The following is a 27,623-nucleotide window of genomic DNA, read 5'->3' as shown; positions in this document are numbered from 1 at the left end:
TCCACAACGGGAGAGGCCACAACAGTGAGAGGCCCACGTACCGCAAAAAAAAAAAAAAAACAAGAATTACATAAAATTGGCAATAAAGGGTAAGAGAAAAGGGAATGACATTAAAAAACAAAAGTGCTGATGAGCCTCAAAGAGAGTTCATTTTTTAAAACACTAGCAGTCGTTGACTTCATTAAAACAATCCTTGTTGTGGATGTGGCAGCCAAGACTCAGCTATTCAAAGGTCATTCTTCATTCTGAAAATCAACATCAACTATTAGCCTGGTTACATGCTAGCTACTGAAATGGTGCAACACAAAGATCAAAAACATACTGTTCCACAGCCATACAGTTCACCCCCAAAATGGTACAAACAGCTGAATGACGGCTACAGCTAAGTAATCCCAGGATGAGACAAGGTGTACCACATGCAGGGAAGCAGGAAAAAACCTCACAGGCCAAAAGAACGTCAGAGCAGCAATGAACCTTAGACTGCATTCCATCCACTCCCCTCATTTTATAGTTAAGTCTCAAAAAAGTAAAACAACTGGCCCAAGGCCAAAGAGTTTGTCCAAAAACTAGGGTCATTCACCTCAGGAAGGAGAGCTAGGTGTGGCCCTCCCTGTAGTTTACTGACTGAGACCTTCATCAACAGGGGCCCACTCACACATCAGTGGAAGGTCTGGCTAGCAGCCCCATGGGAGTGGGGGGAAAAGTAACATGAATAGACCTATTAAAAGTCAGTCTTTCTAGATTTTTCAAAGAAAAAGAAAATGTCTCAAAATAACCAGACTATTTTTCTTACTTTTCCTTCAGTATCACTTAATAACGACTGCATTTTACATTCTAATAACTACTTTTGCAACGAGATTAACTGAAACAGCATGGGCAGACCTGCTGGATTATCCCAGCTATATTTTCTCCCCAAAACTAAATGAAAACCTACTTACTGAAACTGATGTCAGAGCAGTACTAGGAAACAAATCTAATATCCATTATTTAGTTTAATTTTCTCTTATCTCTCTCTCTCCAATCCACTCTCCACCCAGCAGCCATTGTGTTCTTTTCAAAATACAAATCTGATCTGATCATGTCACATCCCTGCTTAAAACTCTCCAATGGCTTCTCCCACGGCAACTCCTGATAAAGACCAAAATGCAGAAGGCTCTAAGAATGCTGGCCCTCACCTACTCACTCAGCCTCCTCTCTTGCCATGACCCCCCAGCCATCTGCACTCCAGCTACCCCTCAGCTCCTCCAGGAGGCTAGCTCACTCCCACCACAAGACTTGGACACTGCCATTCCCTATGCCTGACTTCATTTCCTTACTTCTCTTTTCCTTTCGATCTCAGCACAATTATTCTTATCTTCTCAGGGAAGCTTTCCCTGACCACTGTTATCTAACTTCATAGCCCTCCCTGTAGCAGTTACTGCCATTAAAATTTACAGTAAATTATTTGTGTGATTCTTTGATTAATGCCTGCTTCCTGCAGTCAATCATAAGCCCCATGAGGGTAGCAGCCATGTCTGTTTTGCTTACCATTGTATCTCCAGCACCCAGCAGATGAATATTTACTGAATCTTTAATTAAAGAAGAAATAAACAAATGATGGAACAAAAAAAAGGATGAGCTTTCAGGAAGATATAGCATAGAGAGATTAAAGGAAAGTTTAAGTCACTCCCTTCTTAGCCCTAGCTTTTAAATATATGTACTTTCACAAATGGAATGATGGGAAAATATATGTCTTTCACAAAATGCTAAGAAAATAAAACCAAGCCTGTTAATACATACATTAGTCTTTTAATTAAAAAAAAGCTACTCGTTTTTCAATCAACTTTTAAAGTCACTCTTTCACTGCAGTGACTCTTAACATATTTGAGAATTACTTAGCAATGGGCAGGTCACTACTCCCCCAAATTACTAACACTACCACCACCACCACCAAAGAGAGATTTACATTTTTCTCTGTCTAAAAGTTTTCTTATATTTCATGCAAATGGAAATGAAAAGAAAGCAGGAGTAGAAATACTCATATCAGACAAAGCAGACTTTAAAACAAAGTCTATAACAAAAGACAAAGAAGGACATTATACATAAAGAGATCAATACAAGAAGAGGATGTAACACTCATTAACATATATGCACCTAATACAGGAGCACCTAGATATATAAAGCAAATATTAACAGACATAAAGGGAGATGTTGACAATAATACAATAATAGGAGGGGACATTAACACCCCACTGACATCAATGGACAGATCATCCAGACAAAAATCAATAAGGAAACAGTGTCTTAAATACCACATTGGACCAGTTGGACTTAAAAGATATCTACAAGACAAGACATTCCATCCAAAACAGCAGAATGTACTTTCTTTTCAAGTACACATGGAATGTTCTCCAGGATAGATCACATGCTAAGCCACAGACAAGTCTCAACAAATTTGAGAGGACACAAATTATATCAAGCATTTTTTCCAACCACAACAGTGTGAAACAAGAAATCAAATACAAAAAGAAGAATGCGAAAAGCACAAACACATGGAGACTAAACATGCTACTAAAAAAACCAATGGGTCAATAAAGAAATCAAAGAGAAAATCAGAAAATACCTCAAGACAAATGAAAATGAAAACACAACTTTCCAAAATCTATGGAATGCAGCAAAAGCAGTTTTAAGAGGGAAGTTTATAGTGATACAGGCCTTCCTCAAGAAAAAAGAAAAATCTCAAACAACCTAATCTACATCTAAAGGAATTAAAAAAAAAAGAACTAACAAAGCCCAAAGTCATCAGAAGGGAGGAAATAATAAAGATCAAAGGGAAAATAAGTAAAACAGAGACTAAACAAACCAAAAAAAAAGCAAACAAAAAACAATGAAACCAAGAGCTTTTTTAAAAGATAAACAAAATTGATAAAACTTTCAGCCAGGCTCACCAGCAAGAAGAGAGGACTCAAATAAAATAAAAACTGAAAGAGGAGAAATAACAACCTATACCACAGATATTCAAAAAAATCATAAGAGAATACTACAAACAGTTATATGCTAACAAATTAGACAACCTAGTAGAAACGGACAAATTTCCAGAAACATACAAACTGTCAAGACTGAATCAAGAAAAATCAGACAATTTGAGCAGACCAATCACTAGTAATGAAATTAAATCTGTAATAAAAAAAACCTCTCAGCAAACAAAAGTCCAGGACAGGATGGCTTCACAGGGTAGTTCTACCAAACATATAAAGAAGAGCTAATACCTATCTTTCTCAAACTATTCCAAAAAATTAAAGAGGATTGAACACTCCCAAATTCATTCTACAAGGCCACCATTAATTACCCTGATACCAAAATCAGAAAAAGATATTACAAAAAAAGAAAATTACAGGCCAATATATCTGATGAATACAGATGCAAAAATCCTCAACAAAATATTACCAAGCCGAATTCAACAATATATATAGGATCACATACCACGATCAAGTGGAATTTATTTCAGGGATTCAAGGATGGTCCAACACCCATAAATCAATGTGATATACCACATTAACAAAAGGAAGGATAAAAATCACATTATCACCTCAAAAAAAGTATTCAACAAAATTCAACATCCATTCATGATAAAAACTCTCACCAAAGTGGGTACAGAGGAAACATATCTCAACATAATTAAGGCCATTTATGATAAACCGTTAGCAAACATAATACTTAACGATTAATGCTGAAAGCTTTTCTTCTAAAATCGGGAACAAGACAAGGATGCTCACTCTTGCCACTTCTATTTAACATAGTATTGGAAGTCCTAGCCACAGCAATCAGAAAAGAAAGAGAAATAAAAGGAATCTAAATTGGAAGGGAAGAAGTAAAACTGTTACTACTTGCAGATGACATGATACTATATATAGAAAACCCTAACAGTCTCCACCAATAAAATATTAAACAAATGAATTTAGTAAATTTGCAGGAGACAAAATTAATATATGGAAGTCTGTTGCTTTTTTATATACTAATAATGAACTATCAGAGAAAGTAAGAAAACAATCCCATTCAAAATCCACCAAAAAAAATAAAATACCTAAGAATAAACTTAACCAAGGAGGTGAAAGACCTACACTCTGAAAATATAAAATATTGATGAAGGAAAAGAAGATGATATAAAGAAATGAAAAGATAGCCCATGTACATAGATTAGAAGAATTAATATTGTTAAAATGTCCACACTACCCAAAGCAATCTATAAATTTAATGCAATCCCTATCAAAATACTCATGACATTTTTCACAGAACTAGAACAAATACTCCTAAAATTTATATGGAACCACAAAAGACCCTGCACAGCCAAAGCAGTCTTGAGAAAAAAAGAACAAAGCTGGAGGTATCACACTCCCTGACTAAAAAGTACCATAATCAAGGCAGCATGGTATTGGCACAAAAACAGAAACATAGATCAGTGGAACAGAATAAAGAATTGCCCATCTATGGTCAATTAATGTACAACAAAGGAGGCAGGAATATACAATGGAGAAAAGACAGTCTCTTCAACAAGTGGTGCTGGGAAAACTGAACAGCTACATGTTAAGAATGAAAGTAGAACATTTTCTCAAACCATATACAACAATAAACTCAAAATGGATTAAAGACCTAAATAGAAACCTGAAACCATAGAGCACCTAGGAAAAAAACATAGGCAGAACACTCTTTGACACAAATCATAGCAATATTTTTTTTGTCTGTCTCCTAAGGCAAAACAAACAAAAGCAAAAATAAACAAATGGGATCTAATTATACTTAAAAGCTTTTGCATAGCAAAGGAAATCATTGACAAAATGATAAGACAACCTACTAAATGGGAGAAAATATTTGCAAATGATACGCCTGATAAGCTGTTAATATCCAAAATACACAAACAGTTCATACAATTCAATATCAAAAACACAATCTGATTAAAAAATGGGCAGAAGACCTGAATAGACATTTTCCAAAGAAGACATACAAATGGCCAGACACATGAAAAGATGCTCAACATCTGTAATTTTCATAGAAAAGCAAATCAAAACCACAATGAGATATCACCTCACACCTGTCAGAATGGCTATCATCAGAAAACCTACAAATAACAAATGTTGACAAAGATGTGGAGAAAAGGAAACACTCTTACACTGTTGGTGGGAATATAACTTGGTACAGCCACTACAGAAAACATTATGGAGGTTTCTCAAAAAACTGAAAATAGAACTACCAGCAATTCTAATCCTGGGTATACATCTGAAGAAAATGAAAACACTAATTCGAAAAGATACACGCATCTGAATGTACAGAGCAGCATTATTTACAATAGCCAAGATGCAGAAGCAACCTAAGTGTCCATCAACAGTTGAATGAATAAAGAAGATGTGGTATATACACACAATGGAATACTACTCAGCCATAAAAAAGAATGAGATTCTGCCATTGGCAACAACATGGATGGGTCTAGAGGGTATTATGCTAAATGAAATAAGTCAGAGAAAGAAAAATATTCTATGTTATAACTCATATGTGGAATCTAAAAAAGAAAACAAACTAGTGAATATAGCAAAACAGAAACAGACTCACAGGTGGTTACCAGTGGGGAGAAGAATGGGAGAGGCAGGATGGGGGTAGTGGATTTGACTGAGAGGTACAAACTACCATGTATAAAATGGATAGGCCACAAGGATATATACACATTATTTTGTGCTGACTTTAAGTGGAGTATAATCTATAAAAATGTTGAGTCTCTATGTTGTACACCTGGAACTAATATGATGTTATAAATTAACTATTCAATAAAAAAAAATTTAATAAAAGTTTTCATATGCTTTGCAAGGATAAGTTAGAAACCCTAGACCAGCCAGTCCAATAGAAATATAATGTAAGTCAGAATGCTCTAGTAATCCATTTAAAAATAAAAACAAGTGAAATTAATTTAATAGAATTAAGTAAAATTCTATTTAACCCAAAATATCCGATATTAGAATTGATATCATTTCAAAATGCATTATTTTTAAAACTTATTAATAAATATTTTACTTTTTTTTTGGTTGTTAGTCTTGAAAATCCATTATTTTCCACTTACAGAGCACCTCAATTCAGACTAGCCACATGTGGCTAGTGGCTACCATATTGGACAGTGCAGCCTTATACCATTCACACTTCTGATAAATTTTTTGCTTTCTTCCTTCCTTTAAAAAACTTGCAGAAAAAGCTTTAAATGTTCTCTGTATCAAACAAAGCAAAAATGAGGGGTGGGGAATATATTCACTTTATAGTGAAAAATAAAGGTATGTTAATGTAATAATACCTTCTTAATTCATTCATGACTTTAAAAGCTTTCTTCATATGCCAAGGATTCACTGTCACCGGGCAGTGTTTTTCGGTATTATCATCTTTTGAATCGAGAGGCTTCTGATGACCCTGCTTTGTGCATCTGTACATAAAAGAAAATAACAAAACACAGAAAAAGATCTTATTAAAGATAGCTTAGTTCAGACTTATCAGGCTACAAGAGATACAATGAATGCCCTTCTCCCCCACTCATTTAGAGGAAGTCTCACAGCATTTTTCAACCCAAGACTAAAACACAGTTCAGAACACTTTCTGATGGTCACTGTGGTTTTAACAAAAAAGTAGATAATTACCTCCCTGGTTTCAAAGCTCTCTCAAAGATGGGCACAGAAAATTCAGTAAACATGGTTTAGCAGATACCTTCAGAAGAAATGCTGAGAAATGATTTTCTCTGTTGGAAATTATCCTGCTTTTACATTCTGCAGTGGGCCTATTTACAAACCAAGACAGGAACTGGGTCGTATTTTACACACACTTCAGAAGCTTAGAATCTGATTTGAATTTTGTTTTCTACCTGCAAGGTTATTCACTCCATATACTTTGGACCTACTTTAACTGTTTACTGAGTATTAACTTTAAGGCAGACACTGTACTAAATTTTCTTTCATTGTTTAATCCTCACAACAACTCTGTGAGCTAATTACTATTATTATCCCCATATAAAGATAAAGAGATTGAGGTAGAAAACAATCTGGGTAAATGGTAGAGCTGATAAGAGTGCAGCGAGTCTGACCCTCAAGGCCATTCTTTTCACTAATGTTCAATACCATTTCCTACATTAAGCAATGGATAGTTAATATCATATTTAAATGTGTAATTTTTAAGAGTACAAAGCTATGTTAGTATTGCTGTATAAATTATTCTTTCGAAATCTGGGAGCAAAAAAATTAACAAATGAAATCAGGGTGCCATTGTAGGGAGGGTTAACTGCATATGGACAGACAAAAGGAACTTTTTGAGGAGATGGTTGCACAACTCTAGAAATTTACTATGATCACAATTATAATGGGTGAATTTTATGGTATGTAAATTATATCTTAATAAAGCTATTAAAGTTTAATAAATTAGGAAACCAAATAAAGCCTAAAAAAATCATACTTGTATATACATCACACAAAGAACAAAAGGCAAACATCATTATTTATTGCACCATTTCTTTTCACACCTCTTCCTTTCCTGACCCATTTCTGAAAGAATAATTCATTCTTTAAATATTATTTTATTAATTCAGCAAATAATTTTTGAGTGCCAACTATGTACCAAGCACTATTCTAGGCACAAGGAACATATCAATAAACAAAATAAAAATCCCTGTCCTCAGGGAGCTTGGAGTCAGGGGGCGGGCGGGGGTGGGGGGCATCGACAGTACACACAACAGACCAGTAGAGTAAGTGGCACGTTAGAAGTTAAGAACTACGGAACAAAGAAAGAGGGCCGGGTAAAGAGAGTGAGGAGTATGGGGGTGATGGTGATGGACTGATGGAACTTGCAGTATTAAACAGGGTGATCAGGGCAGGCCAAATTGAGAACTGAGATTAGAATGAGGACCAGGAGGGGGGAGAAGGCCCAGACAGAAGGAATAACTAGAGCAAAGGCCAGTATGCACCTCGTGTGTTCCAGGACATGAGAGCAGGGCCGGAGGGGGGAGTACAGATCATGTAGGACACTAGCTTTTACCCTGAGTGAGCTAATTACTATTATCCCCATATAACAGATAAAGAGATTGAGGCAGAAAACAATTTGGGTACACTAGCTTTTACCCTGAGTGAAATGGCAAGGTACTGCAGAACAGTGACACAACCCAACTTATGTTTTCAAAGGATCATTTTGGCTGCTGGTTGAGAATAGTCTCTATGGGTCAACGATGAAAAGAGGGAAGCTACTGAGAAGGGTAATGCAGGAGGAGATGACACTGGCTCAGAACAGCGTAGCAGCAGTGGAGGCAGGAGCAGTGATGAGAAGTGTCTGAGTTCTGGATATATTTTAAAGGAGTGCTAATAAGATCTGTTGACAGAAGGCACGTGCCATGTCAGTGAAGTCTGAATAACTCCAAGTTTTTTAGCCTGAGTAGCTAGAAGCATTGACTTTCCATTAACTGAATGGAGGAGGCTGCAGATAGAATCAGTCTGGAAGTTGGAAGATCAAGGGCTCAGTTTTTACACATGTTGGTTTTAAGATATCAGACTTCCAAGTGAAGATGTTCTCAAATTGGCAGATGATTACAGGAGTCTAGAATTTGAGAGAAAAAAATCTAGCTGGAGACAGAAATGTAGTACATGAAGCCATGAAACTCGGATACTTGAACATTAAGATAAGCCAGCATTAACCACAGAAGTTATCCTTGCTCGTTCCCCCTCCCCCAGAATCAACACTTATTGAGGGATACCTGATCCTTTGAGGGGTCACCCACTAGAAGTGGACATCAGAGCTGCTACCCCACCAACTGAGTTTCTAAAGGGACCTTACAAACGAATTAGTGCCATTGCTGCCTCCAGTGGGTGAGTCCACGGCTGGAGTGGGAGAATGGGACAGTGCACTCTACTCCTTGTGGCCGCGTGCGCACGTGCACATGCATAGAGGGATGTTACACCCAGCCTAAGAAAAAGAGTTAGAAGCCAAGAAAGAAAGAACATCCAGATCTGGCAGAGGGAAGTGGGGACACACTTTTTAGTATAAGACATATTCTCATAATGCCATTTCCACCGCCTTTTCATTAAGAAAACAGTAGGAAAAGGGGAAATTATGTAGATATATGCAACCTACACAAACTTTCTGACCACGTAACACCGAATATCCACATATGTAGCAAGTTAATGATATTTATATCTGCTTCAAATTTAATTACTTAACTTTACAACAGAGGGAAAATATAGTATCGAGGACTGGCAAAACTATCATAGAAGGCCTTTCAATGCTCAGAATGGAAACGAAAGCAACTCTGCCCTACAAAGAATATCATTAAGAGTCAAGAGTGTACATATTTGCTTAAGAAATTGGGAATTAAAACTTCCTGCATTAAAGAATTAACTTTAAGACAGATACCATACAACAACCAATGTTTATATTGCTGCTTTCTTTCTTAAAGCTAAATATTTTTAGCTCCCACTTCTCTAATACTCCAGAAACTCTGCAAAGAAAAGATTCCATTCGAAGGCTTAAAGAAATAAATAAGAAATAACACCGCATTCTTTTAAGTGTTCTCTGTACTGAGAGCCCCTTACAAATGCAGCACCCTGCCACAGACTTCATTTTCAACACTGAAGTCCTTTCCACAATTTTCTAATTCCTATATGGTTTTGTGTCAGATGGTCTCTCCTTCAGAAGCAGAACTGAGTAACAGAAAATGATACATCATGTCCAAAATTACAGATGTGGAAGATGAACATCCACTAGAAAGCAACCAAGTGGGAGGGAAAGGTTTACCTTTTAAGTTACACCATAAGTACAGTTACACCTCCCTGCTTCCCTTGTGAAGAGAAGGGCTAGCCTTTTCCAGAAAAGCTCCTCACTATGAGAACCGTCTTCTTTAAACTATCTGGAGGAGATACTTTTTCAAGGTTCTTTCACTTTTAAGTCTTTCCCCCAACTCTACATCCCATAACCAGTGTTAAAACTACCCAACAGCCTGTTGTTACAACACATATTCTACAATAATTGAGGGTTCAAGGGTTTGGATCCCAGAACACTGCTAACAGATAATCCAAAAGCCTTCCTTCCACGACTGACTCTTCTACAAATTCCCAGCTGTAGGTAAGGATGGCTTCTCAGACCGGGTAACTTTCTAACTCTGCCTAAGAACACACTACTGCCAATAACTGAATTCTCAAGAGGAGGCAAAGACTCTAATAAGGGCTGTCTCCTTCCAACAGTCAAGATTCCATAACCAACCAAAGGTTTAAACCTCCTGCAAAAATTTTGAGAACATCTTAGAAATAACATACAGTTTCTTTAGATGCATATTATTTGCTCTGGAATAGTGATTTCCAATGGAGGGGATAGAAGGACCACATGACCCAAGCAATTTTTCTAAACTACCCATAACCATCCCTCTTCATGTGAAGATTCAGGCAAGCCCTTTTTACAGGTCTAGGCATACCAGAATGACAGCATCTCGACGAGTAGGGGGAAAAGACAGCTATGTATGATTTTTTAAAAAAGAAGGTGATGTAATATGCCCCACCACCCACTTACCTCCCACCACAGGACAATCATCTCAGATAAAGAACGAACACTTTAGGAAATAGAGGTTGTTTATGTTTTCAAGGTTTTCTGGTGGAAATAATGCTGTAAGTCATGTGAATGATGCAGCTGAAAAATTTAACAGGGGACCAGACATTTTCACATTCACGACAAATACTCAGCCTCTGGGTGGCCACCATCTCTACTCTCCCCTTTGCCTGTACACCTCAAAAGCTGCAAGACTCCCCTGCTTGCAATGAGTCACCCACCATTACTTATAAATTTCTGCCAAGTTCACGTCAGCAGCTGATGTTTTCAAAGTCACCATCCATGTTATACTGCTATGAAGTTCTCCATTACTTTATATCTCTATTTTCTCTGCTGTCTTCCGAGCTAAACTTGCATTTGGAAGCTGATTATCATAAGAACATTGCTCCCATAACAAGTCCAGGATATAAGAAGTAGAGATTCAACCATAACTCATACTTTAATACTTGTTGTGCCACTCTACAGTTTCCTAACAAAATACACTCACATCCTTCACCTCACCCAAATAACCACCTTATTACTTAGAGGTTGTAAAAGTGGGAGGCTTTCTCCACTGGAAACATTTTGGTTTGTGGTAGAGTTGTGCTTTCAGTCTTTGCAATTAGCTACATGCAAAAAGACCTGCTCTGCAAATTTTTTTCAGCTGCTTGGAATTTACACTTTTATCAGGTACAGACCCAGCAGACTAACTGTAATCAATGAACATATGGTCATATTACCAAATAATGTTAATATCTGCCCTACAGACATGTAAGAACTTGAATTAGACCTTCAGTACACAGACCTTTAGAACTGAGTATGAAGCATCTTGTGAGATAAAAAAACTCCTATCCAGTCACAGAACACGATACAGACAACATCATAACAATGCCACTGAATACATTAGTATAGTACATGTATTGCTAAAAGTTATGTTTCCAATTTCCCAGAGTTGGAAAGGAAAAGTCTAGAAAAGCTGGCCATGCTCAATTTTACTAAAACAGCTTAGCACTTAAAGCGGAGTGATGAACCTTCCGGAGGATGGAGGGGGGCCTTCGCCCTGTCCTCCCCCAGGACCAGGATGTGGCCTTCGAGAGAAACACCGGCAGGAGGAGGTAGCTGGGACTCTGAGGTGCAGAGGTGACGAAGCTCTCTGATGCTAGAACAACAGAGCTGTAAAATGCTCTGCTTCAGTTCAACCCCGCTCCCTCTAACCTACGTGACAAACAGAGGACAACCTGGCAGTTTTTGTCCCTGATAGTGACTACTACCAGGAAAGCAACCAGGGTAAAAGCATGTCTTATGCAAGATCAGTCTTATTTTAAAGCATATGTTATAAACAATTAACACAGCATTGTCAGAGTGGGATATCTGTGAGGTGCTAAAATAGGGAGGAGAAGGTTGATGATCCATTTCAAACATTTCCATGTCTTTTATCACTCTCATTTCTGAACTTTCTTTTGTCACTTTTCCTATTACCATCACTTGGCTGGTAAGGGGGCAGCACTATGACTTGGCATATTCAGTTGACTGGGCTACATTTCCCAGCATTTAATGAAAAGGCACTGGAAGAGGAGCAAAATCAGCTGGAAGAAATGAACTGCAGTCCTAGCCTGCAGATACTAACCAAGTGACCTTGGATTAGTCCCTTAGCCTCTCTGGGCTTCAGACTGTGTACTTATAAAATAAGGTTTTTGTTATTCCACAGATCTGTCTAATAGGAAATGTAATATGAAAGTCAAAGATACTGACACCTCACCTACTTGCCTCAGGAGCTGTATAAGCACTAAATACTATGTGAATGTAAACACAGTTAAGAAGAAATATGGAGTTAGGAGCTAAACTGAACATGGAGATACATTTTTATGGATTTTCTTGGCCTTCTTCATTTTTAATTGCAACACTAAATTAAAAGTTATTGGCAATACTCCAGACCACCACCACTGTTAATAAATCAAGTAGGTAAGCACTGCCTAGCCCATTGCTGCCCTATACTAAGCAGGGTGAGTGATTAGGATGCTGAACACAGAAACCTTCTCCAGTTACCAGCCAACTAAGGAGGCACTTCAGAAACCACCAGGGAATGGCACGAAGTCCGTACACAAGTGCAAGATTATGTGCTACCAATTATAAATAGTATAGGAATTGCAAAGAGGAGCTAGAATGAGTTGATGTATACAAGGAAGACTTTGTGAAGGGGATGGGGCTCCAACTGGGCCTTGGAGGAATTCTAAGTTGTTTTAGCTGAGGACAGGATAGGAAAAGGCTGGAGACTCCTGGCTTGTGAGAAGGTATAGTTTACCTTGGGAGGTTAAGGCACATAATGATTTTGAACATATAAGATAAGGCCAAAATGATGGAGGGCTGAGACTTCCTGGCTGAGATATATGGTTTTGTTAAGTGTTTGACTTGACTCGATGTTGCAGGGGTGAGGGGTGAGGGGTAAAAACAACAGGTGGACTGGAAGGTGATGAGAGAACACCTAAGAGTTCAACAGGAGAAATAATCCAGGTATCAAGGGATGAAACCTTGAGTATCATCAGAGTATCAGCAATCAGAATGGACACTTGAAACCAACACTGTACAGTTCCTGGGAGCTGATAAAATGTGGAGGATGACGAAAGAAAGAGAAATCAAAGAACATTACAAGGCTTTGTATATCCAGGACCAGAAGAATGATTATTCCACTAAGTGGAGATGTTATAAAGGGAAGTCAGTTTGAGAACAAATATTATGAAAACTCAGTTTTAGACATGTTGAATCTGATGTATGAGCTAAGGGTAGATGTTCTGTAAGAAGCTCAAAATTCAAAACTGAGGCACAGATCTAGAGCCCAGGCTTAAGATACAGATGAAGCCACAACTTAGTGATTAATAGTCGACTGAAAAGAAGAATTGGCCAAGGCCTGCAGCTGGGAGAAACAGCTACTGCCAACGAACAGAAGCCATGTAAGCCAAAAAAGCAATCAACAGAGAGAGATTAGAGTCCCAGTTTCTCCTCTACTTGATAAGCTTGGGAATGTAACTTAACCTCTGAAAACTAATAATAATAAGAGAACTACACTTCATAAGGTAGGTTGTTGACAAGATTAAATGAGATAAAGTAATAAAATAAATAAAGTAAATCACCTTTAACAACCTAAAAACTAGAGCAGGAAACCAAGAAAAAGTAGTGTCATGGCAAGCAAGGGCCTGTTTTTCAAGGCAGGATCAGTGAAAAGAACTGGTCAAAAAATACTTTAGCAAATGCCCATAGCCTGAAATTCGAGACAGAAAAGCACACAACACAAAGTACACAGACCCACCCACTACAGTAACTGTATCATGTATTTGTTTACTGTCAGTTTCAACCATGAGGAAAAGGGACTTCGTTTTGTTTTCTGAGATATTCCCAAAGCCTGGTCACCGAAGGCACCCAATAAATATGAATAAAAAACCTGAACTCTCTCATTGTAAACAGTAAATACATCTGGAATTTGGTAAAATTCTATAGAAAAGCATCTGAAAGGCAATTTCCATTCTCTGTATCACCTTGAAAGAACTTTCCACCTGATGTTAAGAAAGAATTTCACTTGCTTTCATAAACACTCTTTGTGCAGTTCCGTAACAACCACAGCTGAGTAGATGTACAATCACCTTCACAAAAGCACACTTACTAATATTTACTGATGCCTACTATGTGCATAAGAAAATGTAAATTAGAAACAAGAGGTTTAGGACTATTTGGTGGGAGGGGGAGGAGTGATTTCCCAGAATCAGAGACTACTACATAAATGCTACCTATTTGCAGAATCCACTTCTCGAGTTCCCAAATGCACCTCAAAATTTTCCTTATATATGACACTTCAACACATGTTGACGCACACGTCTTCTTTCAACATCACCATGTGGGCCATTATCGTTCCCGAATATTTTAAACGTCTTTGTCTATCATTAAGGAGATTCACCTATGATCAGAGAGGTGCCCAATTTATACTTAGGACTAGTTAAACAAAAACAAGAATACATTCCAAAGGGTTATAAAAGGCAAACAAGTGAATACTGGGGTAACCCATGCCAAGGTTCCAAATTCATAGTAATTAAATCTTAGAATTAGAATGACCATTAAAGGTCATCTGGTCCAGTGGATCGCAAACATCAGGTTTCAATGAACTTTTTATTGATCTGTGACAAAATGAGGACAATGTGTAAGTTTTCATAAAACTAAATGTACTCAATTTAAGAACTATCCTTTGGCCTGAGATTATGTACTTCCCTGTATTGGGGGAGGGGCACTAAAATGTCCTTTCTTTTACAAAAAGATGATGATAGATGATAATTTTATCCTTTTTTTTTAACTTGGCTAAACAAAAAACTTAGCAATTCTATGTTGGACGTCATTTTTTTTTTAATTTTACAGTCAGTGAAATCCAAAAATATGAGAATCTGTGCTCTAATCCAACTAATTTTCTGCTGCCTAAATCCCTCAGAATACAGTCAACAAGATGTTTGTCTGCCTATGCTGAACATCTCTAACACTCAAGAGCTTCCAGTGATGTGGAATTCACTGAAAAAAAGACATGGCTGTATATCTGAGGCATGTTTGGAAAAGCAAGAAAGCAAGGCCTACAGGGAGAAAGCCAACTTGTGAAAGAGGGCCAGTAGGAAAATGAAGGCCAAGAAAACTTTTCAGTGAGGTCAAAGGGATGCACTCTGTCCTATACTCACAGTCTTCCTTCAACTTAGTAATTATGAAAATCCTTTACAAAAATAACTATAAAAGCTAGAATGTATAAAACATTCCTGAGGTCAGGGCTGATCAGTTTACAATTCCTTTCACACATCTCAGTTTATTGCCTGAGACAACTCCTTTGCTAACCTACATATAATTTTAGTTGAACACTTTTCAGGTTCAGTCAGGCAAATGTCCCATGGTCTTAATATCACCCAGATCCAAAAATGCAGGAGAATCTAAAAGCCACATACACTCAAGGATGCAAAAAATAAGAGAGATATAAAGCCCATGACAATCAACATGAGAATCAAAAAGGATGAGAAGAACGTGAAGGCAAGAAGTAGAAAGAGCAGAAGAAATTTTAAAAACCTAATCTTAACAAGCCCATCTGAAGGAACTAGGGAGCCTGGACTAATAGTCACCTGCATCCCTCCAAGACAATGTCTAACAGGCTGAAAGGGAGCAAGGTGGGATTTGAAAAGGATGCAAAACTGGCTGTTAAAAGAGAAGGGCAAACAAAAGTATCACACTCAGTGCCAGGGAGAAACTAGCATGCAAACATTTGCAGAAGAAATGAATTAATAAACAGACATTTATGCAAAGAGGATCTGAGTCCCTGCTTCCACCACATCATCCAAGGCACTTTAAGCCCACCTCAAACAACTTTCTTTGCCTTTAAGCTCAAGCTAAAAATCTAACCTTATGAAAAGCTGAGCCCGCCCAATAACTTGCACTGGCCTCTGACCTAGCTAAGCTTTAGCACAGTGAGGCCTGACAAAGCTCCTTCCCCAAGAACTGCCATTTCTCAAATCCAGCACCCATGATTCAGTGTGGAAGGAAAAAAAATTATTGGGAGTAGAAGCAAATAGGTCAAGGGGTGGGAAGAAAAACTATTCTGATACACAGAAAGGTAAAAAAACACTATAGTTCTGGAATTAGCGCTACTCCTAGATAGACCAAATGAAAACAAAACCTATTTGTATTTACCATTAAATGAACAGAAACAAAAGTCTCACCAACTTCAGCCACCCATGGCTGAACAGAGTTTTTTGGGTTTTGGTTTTAACTATTCTTTCATCCCTGTTGGCATTCAGGCTTTCTATTACATCTCAGCCTCTCATTGTTCCAGCATTACTGATGAAGTCTCAATAGCAAAGAACTGTGCTGAACACCAAAATTCTGATTAGTTGATGTCTTAGATTCAGTTTATCAATATTTGCATGCACACATTTATTTCATTTTAATTATCTCTATTTAAATGATTTTTAATATCTCTCCTCCCTCCCTCCAGAGCCTGCTTTTCCACACCCTTTTCTCACCTGCATTCTAAGGTCCCCCTTTTCTTTCCTTTAGGTCCCTCTGCTCCAGAAGCAAAACAGGGACTGCAGGGAACTGATATAAAGGGGGCAGGTTTACGACAAATATCATCCTATGTGGGATACCCTCTATACTATGTGTTGTCTATAGACAAGTAGCATTTCCTGCCTTGCGTGCCTCTGAGCCTGGGCAGAACTCATGTGCTGATGCTGTGCTCACACATGATGCTAACAATCCACCATCACGTTTCCTAGAGGTTCAGGAGCCTTCCCGAACCTGCTGAAGAACATGACCAGATGACAAAGTCTTCAAAGCGACAGCCATCACCAAGCAACTGAGCTCTTATTCCTACCAGCCCAGCAGGGTCAATTCAACAGTCGTAGGTACTCCTTAAATTTCCATGACCTGTTCCACTCAAGCTAAAATTTCTGTAAGGCACTTTTTAAAAGTGCCAGAATCCTATGAGCGCTCCTAAAAAGACTCAACATCAAAAAAATTTTCAGCCCAAGCCAAATATTTATATTTTGGCTGGTATTCTGCCAAACAGCCACAAGAGGCTGGTGTGATACAACTGCCCTGGAGTGAAGCTGGCCAAATCTAAGTGAAAAACAATAAAGCTCCAAGAATGAGCTGTCATGAAAAGGTACACGGTTCTTAGAATGAGATTTTTTGGCGGTTTGAAAAGTCAGATTCAAAGGGCTCTTGTTACTTCATAAAGGTTAAACTAAAGAAAGCAAATCAAAATTGAAATGTTCAAAATTCCTGGGGATTTATAGTCCACTTTTAACAAAATGCTAAAAAAAAAAAATCTTGTATTGAATAATGCAATATCTTCAATGTCTCCCACATAATTGTTCAGCTTATTTCTGGAAACAATTTTGTCGCAGGTGGTCTTGACTGTACTTGGGTACTAAGGAAAAAGACACCTGTGCCTGATAGGTCGTACACTAACTAATTCGCCCAGGGTGCCAAAGAAACAGAAGATGCTGTGATTTCTGGATATGATTTTCTGCAGTGCCAGGTAAAAGAGGTCACATGCCCTGTTCAGCCGCGGCTCGGCTCGTTCCGAGTGATGTGCAAGCTCCTCGGACAGAATTTTGCTAGGAATTCGGAGAAGCAGGCAAGCTGAGTGGAATTCCTCTCGGCACCGGCGTCTGTACTTTGCAGCTTCCTTTTCCGACGGCCTCGCGCGCATCCTGTGTCTCCATCCCGCGGATGCTCGGCCCTCCCGAGACTCCCGCTCACCGGCGGAGGACCCTCCCCGCACACCGCGCGGTGACGCCCCGCCCGCCAGCCAGGCTGGGTTCCGCCCGCCGCCCGGCCCGCCGCCCGGCCCGCCGCCGGCCCTGCCCGGCCGCAGCGGCCCCGCCCGCCGCCCGTCAGCTCACTCACGCGGGAGGCCGCGGCGGCATCTCCATGGCGGCTCCTCTCAGGCTTCAGCTCGCGGGCACCCGCCGCCGCCAGCACCATTCCAGCTGCGGACGCCTGCCCAGCCCGCCCGCCGCGCCGCGTCCCATCCGCCCGGGCGCCCGCCCGCCGCCCCGCACCCGCGCTACACCCGCGCCGCACCCGCCCCCGCCCCCGAGGTAGCCCAGCTCCGCCAGCCCCGCTCGGCTGGCTCGCTCAGCCTGCCGGCGCTGCTGGGGGCGGGGCTGCAGGCGGGCACTTCCGGGTGTGACGGGCCCTCGAGACCCCGCCCCGCACCGCCCCTTCCTGCAACCGCGAAGTACGGGGTGGGTCCGCCGGCCCAGACGCTGGAGCTGGAGACGTAAGGGTGCGGTCTCTCCGGAAAGCACGGTGTCCCTCCGCTCCGCGTTCCCTGACTGTCCCGCTCCACAGGCGCGCTCGCTCTGTCCTTTCCCAGCCTGCGGCCACGGAGGCGGGAGGGGTGGGCGTAGCCGATCCTTCCTCTACGGATGGTGAAACTGAGGCAAGAAGGAATGACTCGCCTGTCCATGGTCCCAAGCAGGAACTGGAGCCTCCCCGCTCAGGCTGTGATCCGCTCGTTGCACCTGCTGGGCGAGATCTCGGCGCTGGGATGGAATGCAGAGCAAAACCAGGTCTCCGTGCCCGCGCACCTGTCCATCAGGACGTGACAAGGGAAAGAGAAAAACGACGATGCCTGCCTGCCGTGAAAATGCCAAATAATCAAGGCGAGGAGACAGGATGCTAAATGGTAGTCAAGGAAGGCCTCTCAAAACATGTCATTTAAAAGAGATGGAAGAAAGCGAATCTTTAGTAAATCAGAGTTCTCAGGGCAGAGGGGAGAGCAGTGCAGAGACTCCTGGCCATCGAAGAGCGGGAAGAGTACAGTGTGGCTGATGGTTCCCCAAGTATGCCGCTGGGCTGCGGTAGCATCTGGGAACTTGTTAGAAATGCAAATTCTCGAGGCCCACTTCAGATCTCAATCAGAAGTTCTAGGGGTGAGGCCCAGCAGCCTGTGCTGTGACAAGACGTCCAGAGGATGCTGGTGCCCTCTAAGGGTTAAGAACCTCTGCGGTAACTGAAGCAGAGTCAGGACAGGGGACAGTTGGAGGAGTTGGTGTCGGGGAATAGTAACAGATCACACAGGTGTGGTAAGCCATCAAAAAGGTTTTGGCTTTTACTGAGAAGAGGAACAATGAAAAGTTGTGAGCAACGTGCTCTGATCATTAAAAGGATGACTTTGCTGGGATTTGTTTTAAAATCCTCCTCAAGAAAAGGGAGGGTAGGGAATAGAAGAAAGAAGATGGGCAAAATGTTAATTTTTGATGCTGAGTGATGAGTGCATGGGGGTAGTCATTTATGTATATTTATGTGTATGTTTTAAAAGGTTCATAATAAAAACTGATTTTTATGTTGCTATATGAGCCATAGATGTAGGGAAGCAAGAAAGCAAACAAGGAGTTACCTGGCTGGGATGATCAGAGTGATGGAGAGAAGATATAGCAGACGAGAGTTGCTGATAGATTAGATATAAGAGAAAGACTAGAGTGAAAGATGATCCCAAGGGTTTTGGTCTGTGCTCTTGGGAGAGTGCAGTTGACATTTACTGAGATTGAGGAAATAGAGAAGAAACAGATTTGGTGGGGTAAGAAGCATATTTGCCAGTTCTGATTTAGACGTGGTTACGTCTGAGGTGTCTGATAAACATCCATGTGAAGATAGGTGTAGACAATTAGGTATCTGGGGTGGACATAAATGTGTGGGTTGGCAGCATACAGGTGGTATTTAAGGACTGGTTGAGATCAACTAGATAATGTAACTAGAGTAAAGAAGAGACCAAGAAGTGAGCCCTGGGGCACTCCAGCACTAAAACAGTAAGATAAGGAGGATTCAGCAAAGGAGACAGAAAAGGGAGCAGTAGTGAAGTAGGAGAAATGTCTTGGTAGCCTACTGACGTGTTCCAGGAAAGGGCTGTATCTAGTAAGGCTTAGCATGAACTCACCCTTCCATAACCTCCTGGCATTATTGACCCACCATGAGGAGGGCATACATGATTGAGTTATTTCTCAAATGTTAGTGGTGATTTTGTTCAGATCCATAATAAAACTTCTTACTTTATAAGGTCATTGTAAGAATTAAATAAAATATTCTATTTAAAACATAGCGGACTTCCCTGGTGATGCAGTGGTTAAGAATCTGCCTGCCGATGCAGGGGACATGGGTTCGATCTCTAGGAAGATCTCACATGCCACGGAGCAGCTAAACCCGTGCGCCACAACTACTGAGCCTGCACTCCAGAGCCTGCGAGCCACAACTACTGAGCCCACATGCCACAACTACTGAAGCCCTCGCGCCCTAGAGCTCATGCTCCACAACAAGAGAAGCCACCACTATGAGAAGCCCGTGTACCACAGCGAAGAGTAGTCCCCCCCCCCGGCCCCTCGCTCGCCTCAACTAGAAAAAGCCCACGGGCAGCAACAAAGACCCAATGCAGCCAAAAATAAATAAAATTTAAAAATTAAAAATTAGGGCTTCCCTGGTGGCGCAGTGGTTGAGGGTCCGCCTAACGATGTAGGGGATGTGGGTTCGTGCCCCGGTCCGGGAGGATCCCACATGCCGCGGAGCGGCTGGGCCTGTGAGCCATGGCCGCTGGGGCTGCACATCCAGAGCCTGTGCTCCGCGGCGGGGAAGGCCACGGCAGTGAGAGGCCTGCATACCGCAAAAAAAAAATTAAATTAAATTAAAATTAAAAATTAAAAAAAGTAAAGCATATAGCACTAAGTGTATAAGGGAAACACTTAATAAATGTTCATTGCTTTCGTTATTTCTGCATATTTCCATGACCATCAGTTATACTTGACTCAGCTAGGAATTGAGGTTAAGTGCTAAACCCAAGAGATACACACTAACTTAAGTTTGATCAATCCTTTGGCCTGACCTCCTTCTTCTGCATGCAAGCAGAGTGAGCAGGACTGCTCGATCAGCCATTTCAGGAGATCTTTCAGGACAAAACAAAACAAAAACATAAAATTCTTCTAATGCTTTTGTGTTTTCCCACCCCAAATAGTGTTATAGGTGCAAGTGAATACTGAAAAGTGAGGCTATGTCAATCTGACCAATAGGCACACAACTCCAAACCATAGCCCCTTTCACATCCTCCCCTGGATTAGTTTTGTCTGGTACAATTCTCTGCTTCTTAAGGAATCCAGTTCAGCTAGCATGCTAAATGTCTACTCAAACTTTTTCTTTTTCACACACATCCCTAAATTTGTAGGCCTGGGAAAGGGTACTTTTTTACCCTCAACCTTGCTAGGAGTTAAATATCAGCCCCACAAGCTCTGGTATCCTAGTGTGGTGGCCACCAGGTAGATTTGAAGACGTTCGTGTTCCTAATTCAATTCTCTGCCCTGACCCCACTCCATGCAGAGAAGAGGAAGAACTAGGTCCACAGCTCAACATCTCATCTGTGAATCTTGAAGCAATTTGAAAATGTTAATTTACACTGAACCTTTGTTGTTTTCTGAAAAGACGGTGATGGGACCTTTAGCTTTCAGACATAGGCAGACCTGCTTAAGAGCAGTAGCAATTTATGAGGCGAGAGTTTCCATTTTCATCTTTGTGTGGGCCAAGTAACTTCACAAAACTGGTCCTTGGCCAGATATAGCCTCAACAGTTAACCCTGTCTCATCAAACACAAGAAAAATAAACAAAAAACCTTGATAGGATGAACACAAATCCATCTGTGAGGAAAAAACTTTTAATATGCCTTCCTTTGTATGTCAGTTTCACCATATTCTGAAGTAAAAGATTAGGAGTAGCTACCCAAGGCCACCAAGGACTTCCTGTCTCCATTCCCATTGGCCTAAGAACTAACTAGCCATGCTGAGGTGTTTGACCACTCCCTGTTCAGGTTATTAGCTCCGACCACCTACAAATTCTTTTTTAGATGAGCTCTTCACTCCCCCAAAGAGGGATGAGATATTACAGAAGTCCATTCATTTGTTATACTGTTGAAATAGAACAATTCCTTGGCTGTATTAGTAACCATAACCTAAAGCTAAGGTAAGTAGCTGGAATACATCACTGGTAAAGAAGATGCAACCATGCAGAGGAACAAGTCTGTGACAGTAGCTGGTAGAAAAAATTACTTAGATTGAGTCAAAATCAGATGGTGCAGTAGAACTAATGACATGACATGGCAAGCACAAACATATCACATGGCAAGAATCTGGGAACTGAGAATTGCTCCTGTAAAGAAAAGACAATTTCACCAAAGAATATATAAAATGGTAAAGAGTCTGTTTTGTGATTCCATCCAGTGTAAAGGTAGCAAGGATGAAAAGCATCACTCATTCAAAAATGGGATATTAGGGAATTCCCTGGGTGTCCAGTGATTAGTACCAGCTTCAATCCCTGGTCAGGGAACTAAGATCCCTCAAGCTGCGTGGCAAAAAAGAAAAAAACAAAATCATATTAAAGAAGGTGGAGACCTTCTAAAACGCCTTGGTTTCTATCCTAAAGAGTTAGTCTAAAATGCATTACTTGAGTTGCTTTTCTAACTTTAAATCAGGGTTTTTGCTTTTATTCTTTTGATTTGGAAGCAGCTTAGTGTATGTAATATATTATGAAGCATTTCAGATTATTCTTGTGAGACTGCTATTTAGCAAAAGGGCTTGTCAATACACGAAGGTATTTATTACAGGCTTTGTGGTGTTAAATGCGGTGATGTGAGTCTTCTGCTTCAGACCAGTAGAAAATCTTTAATTGAAGGAATCCTTCATTTCTATGAGTCCAGTTTACTCTACAAAAGTTGCTTCCTTGTTTCTGTAAACTTTAAGATACAAACCTTACATCCAGCACAACACAGCTGCCCATTATCTTGTATCGGAGGTTCCTGGAAAGATGAAAGCAAATTGTTTAGTGCAAATTTCAATTGGAAATCTGTTGGAAGTATCCCCAAATAGACTTCAGTATATCAGGTAAGCAATTTCTCTGTGCTTTTTTAACAAAAGGAAATTTACTTAATCTATTTTTACTTGTATATAGTTATATGGTATCTATTTATGTAGTCTGGTGATGTAATACCTCATTATAGAATTATCTAGGACTAAACATCTATCTACACAGTCAGCAATGCCAGGAGAAGAAAAAGCAAGTAAAAGTTCTTGATAAATTGTGCAAAGCATTATGAGCTTGGTGTCATTCATCCCAGGTTACGCGCGCACACACACACACACACACACTTCTACCCACAGTTTCTGTTTGTTCATCACTGATGACTGTTAGCAGCATGGACCCTAAGCTAAATTGTGAAATAAGGGGTTTTTTGCCATTCTCCTTTCCCCCAGTGTTCACTTTTTCCCTTATGGTGTTGATATATCTATCACCTCTGACCCTCACCATCCACAGGACTCCACTGTCCTCTCTTCATCCCTAATCAAACTTAGAAATTATCTAATATCAGTTAGAATGATTAGTGGATTACACTATAATACAATGGGCAATACTGGTATTATTTCATGCTATTATTTTAGCCAAATAATACCTTCATACCCTATCCCCTATTCTCCTTCCTCCTAAAGTGCATTCCAATGCCTTCTATATTATTTCAATCACAACATTTTTGACAACTAAGTGTGATGTTGAAATGTGTCTTTTTCATTAATAGAAGTATTTCTGTATAACACTGTCAAAGGAATGCTTTAATAAAGGACCAGGCTGAGAAAGATGAAAAATATTCTTCTTAAAGTCTAGACCTTTTGAGACCAAACCTCTAGGAGTTCGTATTATTTGTTCAAATTGATCACATGCTAATGTGAAAAGATAAGTCTTGAGTTTCCACATAAATCCTAAAATTTGAGCTCAGCCCAAGTCTTGGAATTATTTTTGCAAGTAAAGATACTTTGCCAAGAAATCCTTTCTCATTCCTAATCTGGTACCAGAAATCAGCTTCTGGATGCACAGGAGCACGTTCAATGCAGGATATAAGTGGTTAGTCAATTCTTGAGGCATCCATATTTCTTCGTTTTTCTTGTTAAGATCTTGGTAATAATCCAATCCAAGAAAAGGATTGAATCTAGGCTGCATATGTATGAGAACTATTCTTCATTGAACTAAAAATGAACCTAAGCTGCCATTTTGAAGTCCTTGTTAAAAGCCAACTAAAAGTAAATCATGAGAAAAATATTCCTAGTCATATTTTCTGAGGCAAACTGATTCAAGCCAATCTTAATTGTACTGTATTATACTTAGGTATTATATCAACCTTTTTCTATGCCAGATAGGGGAAATATTGGCAGCCCTATTTCAAGTTGTAGCTACCTCTGCACCCCCAGCACTCCCTAAACTCCTTTCCTGATTTATGTTTCCCCAAAGCTCTTATCACAACTTGACAAACTATGTGTTCTACTTATTTTTTCATTTATTGTCTGTCTTCTCCCTTGGAATGTAAACTCTATGAAAGCATGGATTTTGTCTGATTAGTCACTGCCATACCCTCAGGGCCTAGAAAGTACTGCAAATAGTATGCCCACAGCAATACTGTTGGATGAACAAACTGGCATGATTTATTGTGTACACCAACCAAAAAGTTAACCTCCAGAAACATACGTTTTAACTCAAGTTCATGCAATGTGCATTTTAACAGATATAAACTACATCTATATGTTAGTTTTCATTTCTTTTTACTTTTGGAAGCATAAAATCAATGCTCCCCGGAAATAAGGAAGACACAGAGAAACTTTCTTTGATTTCAGTCAGTCAATCGGCCAACATTTGCTGAATGATTTCTTTGATGAATACACTGTGATAGGTGGGTAGTAGGGGGTGATATAAATAAGAAAAAGCTTAAGGCAAGGATTCTACCTTTAAGAAATTTGTAACTAACTTGAGATACAAAAAGTAAGTTCAATGTTTAAACCAAATTAATTAAACAAAAATACCAGACAAGAAAGTCTTCACAAATAAGATGAATGCTGACTTAAGCACGTAAGAAAGAGAAAGGCACATAGTAGGAAAAGAGAGCATGTTCAGTGGACAGTAAAGGAGATTTTAGGCAAACGATTCCAAGGGTGGGGTAATAAGAAAAAGCCAAGATGTTAATGTTAATGTCAGATCCTGGGGATCCTTGAATGGATGTTAGGCTTTATGTGGAGTAATAGTCAAGTACTGGAGGAGTATGTCTGTGTGTGAGTGTGTGTGTGTGTGTGTGTGCAGGCAGAATAAACAAACTCTACTGTTAAGACTTTTAATCTGGCATGGGTGTGCAAAATTAATGACAGGTAGGAGAGATTAGTTGGGAAACTACTGCAAGATTTCATGCACGAGAAGATAAAACTTGAAGTAGAATAGCGTGCTATAAATGAAAAAGAATGGCCAAGGGCTTCCCTGGTGGCGCAGTGGTTGGGAGTCTGCCTGCCGATGCAGGCGACACGGGTTCGTGCCCCGGTCTGGGAAGATCCTGCATGCCACGGAACGGCTGGGCCTGTGAGCCATGGCCGCTGAGCCTGCGCGTCTGGAGCCTGTGCTCCGCAACGGGGGAGGCCACAGCAGTGGGAGGCCCACGTACCGAAAAAAAAAAAAAAAAGAATGGCCAAATGGCAAAGACGGAATAAGAATGATAACTAATTTGAAATGGGGGCAAAGAAGGTAAGGTAGTCAAATATCCTAAGGTTTTCAACCTGAGACTATGGAGACAGAATTGATAAAAAGAAGAAAGTCACATGAGGTACATGAGGATGTGTGTGATTTTAGACCTGCCAAGTTGTCAGTCATGGCAAGATATCCAAGCATAATGTCCAGCAAGAAATTGTAGATAAACCAGGACAAGGATACTTGGTACAAAGATAGAATCACTCATAAAATTATTGACCCTTAAAGAAACTGATAGGGCAACTTTCTGTGGGGAGCTTCTTTGTTACAAGATGTAACCTCAAAAAAAAAAAGATGTAAACTCTCCTGTATGGGGACTTCCCTGGTGGCACAGTGGTTAGGAATCCACCTGCCAAGGCAGGGGACACGGGTTCGAGCCCTGGTCCAGGAAGATCCCACATGCCGTGGAGCAACTAAGCCTGTGCACCACAACTACTGAGCCTGCGCTCTAGAGCCCAAGAGCCACAACTACTGAGCCTGCGTGCCACAACTACTGAAGCCCGCACACCTACAGCACATGCTCCACAACAAGAGAAGCCACCACAATGAGAAGCCTGCACGCAGCACAGAAGAGTAGCCCCTGCTCACTGCAAATAGAGGAAGCCCATGGGCAGCAATGCAGACCCAACGCAGCCAAATTAATTAATTAATTAAAAAAAAAACCTCTCCTGTACGTTCTTCACATTTCTCTCTACATAGGTTGGCATGCCAGTGTTGCTTTCTTAATTTTAAGTTCTAAAGTTGTGCAAAAATACATGCTTACTTTCTTATAGTAAAAATTCAAACCATAGAATGAAAGTATCCATCAGCCTCTCCTCCAATCCCCTCTGTTAAACAGAGATTACACATGTTAATGGTTTTATGTGTGTCTCTTCAAATATTGTTCTACACAATTACAAACATGTGAGGTACATATATAAATACAAGGGTTTGTATTTGTTTGCTTTACCTAAGAGGAATCATGCTGTGTGGTACCGTTAGCCTGTTAGTAACTGCTAAGGAAGCCTTACTGCCAATTTGCTGTAGCTGCGGGACCCAGGCAGGGGGAGCTGAGCTGCCAGCTGCCAATGCATCCAGGATTTTAACTGATGCTAATTTCAGGGAAGATTCTGAACATCAGAAGTTTGGCTGATGCATTACATTAAACAGTATCCTGCCAAATAGATACTCCATTGCATCTTAGTACCACAGACAATTTTTCCCTCTCCTCTCACCAAAACAGACATACTCTTTTGTAAATCTTATTTTTACTCTAATCCTGAGGGAGCAAGATTCAAAGTCACTGCTTCCCCAGTATAAATTAGTTTTTTAAAATTGAACTTACATTTCCAGAAATCCTTAGTATTTCTAGATTCTCTATTTCTGTTTTTTTCATATCTTTTGTTTCAATCTGTACTTTTTCTGTCCATAATTTTTTATTCCAATTACCTCATCTAAGAAGAAGGCTTTCTCTTTGAAACTCAGGGTATGAGGAAGGTCTTGAAGAATATCTGTGCATTTTATGTTGGTCAAAAGCTGCTGAAATTTTATTCTTTAATGTTTTAGTTCCTGATTAAACCTTCCTAAAACTGTAGTAATTACATGCCTATTTATAATGATTTACTTTAAAGCATGTATAAATATTTCAGTAACATGCATTTTATTTAGCACCATCCACTTTTAAAGTTCTAACTGTGAGAAGCTATATATGTTCATAATTACAGTTTATTTGAATGTGTAGTATTTTGGGAACAGTGAAGTACCACACTTTTGGAGGAGTGGAATGAAAATAATTTACGTATTTTTAAATGAACTAAAGTTTTTTTAATGTTCAGTGTCTAGGGTAATTTTAAAATTAATTGTTTCTATTTTATATTATAATCTGTGAATAAAAACATCTTTACACAATGGAATCACACTAATGTGGTTTTCAAAATCTATGTCATATGACCACCACTAACTACTTTGTAATTGTGGTG

The 27,623-nt window shown here is 39.9% G+C and overlaps 1 protein-coding gene across 2 annotated transcripts in view; it reads right to left on the bottom strand.

The window, feature by feature from the left end:
- The window catches only part of KLHL2 (kelch like family member 2), a 125,005-nt gene extending 106,883 nt beyond the window's left edge, over window positions 1-18,122 (bottom strand). Inside the window, exons 1-2 of one of the 2 annotated variants that reach the window (XM_030847063.2) lie at window positions 17,983-18,122; window positions 6,311-6,436 (exon numbers count right to left, since the gene is read on the bottom strand). In XM_030847063.2, coding sequence (XP_030702923.1) covers window positions 6,311-6,436; window positions 17,983-18,008 — 152 coding nt within the window. In that variant the 5' untranslated portion in view covers window positions 18,009-18,122. Of the gene's footprint in view, window positions 1-6,310; window positions 6,437-16,592; window positions 16,612-17,982 lie in introns of those variants that run through there. The other variant, XM_060299640.1, reaches the window with a different exon arrangement.
- Between the last annotated feature and the right edge of the window lie 9,501 nt (window positions 18,123-27,623).

The sequence above is a fragment of the Globicephala melas genome, chromosome 5 (genome assembly GCF_963455315.2).
Source record: "Globicephala melas chromosome 5, mGloMel1.2, whole genome shotgun sequence".
Lineage (NCBI taxonomy): Eukaryota > Metazoa > Chordata > Mammalia > Artiodactyla > Delphinidae > Globicephala > Globicephala melas.
This window is presented reverse-complemented; position numbering and strand designations above follow the sequence as displayed.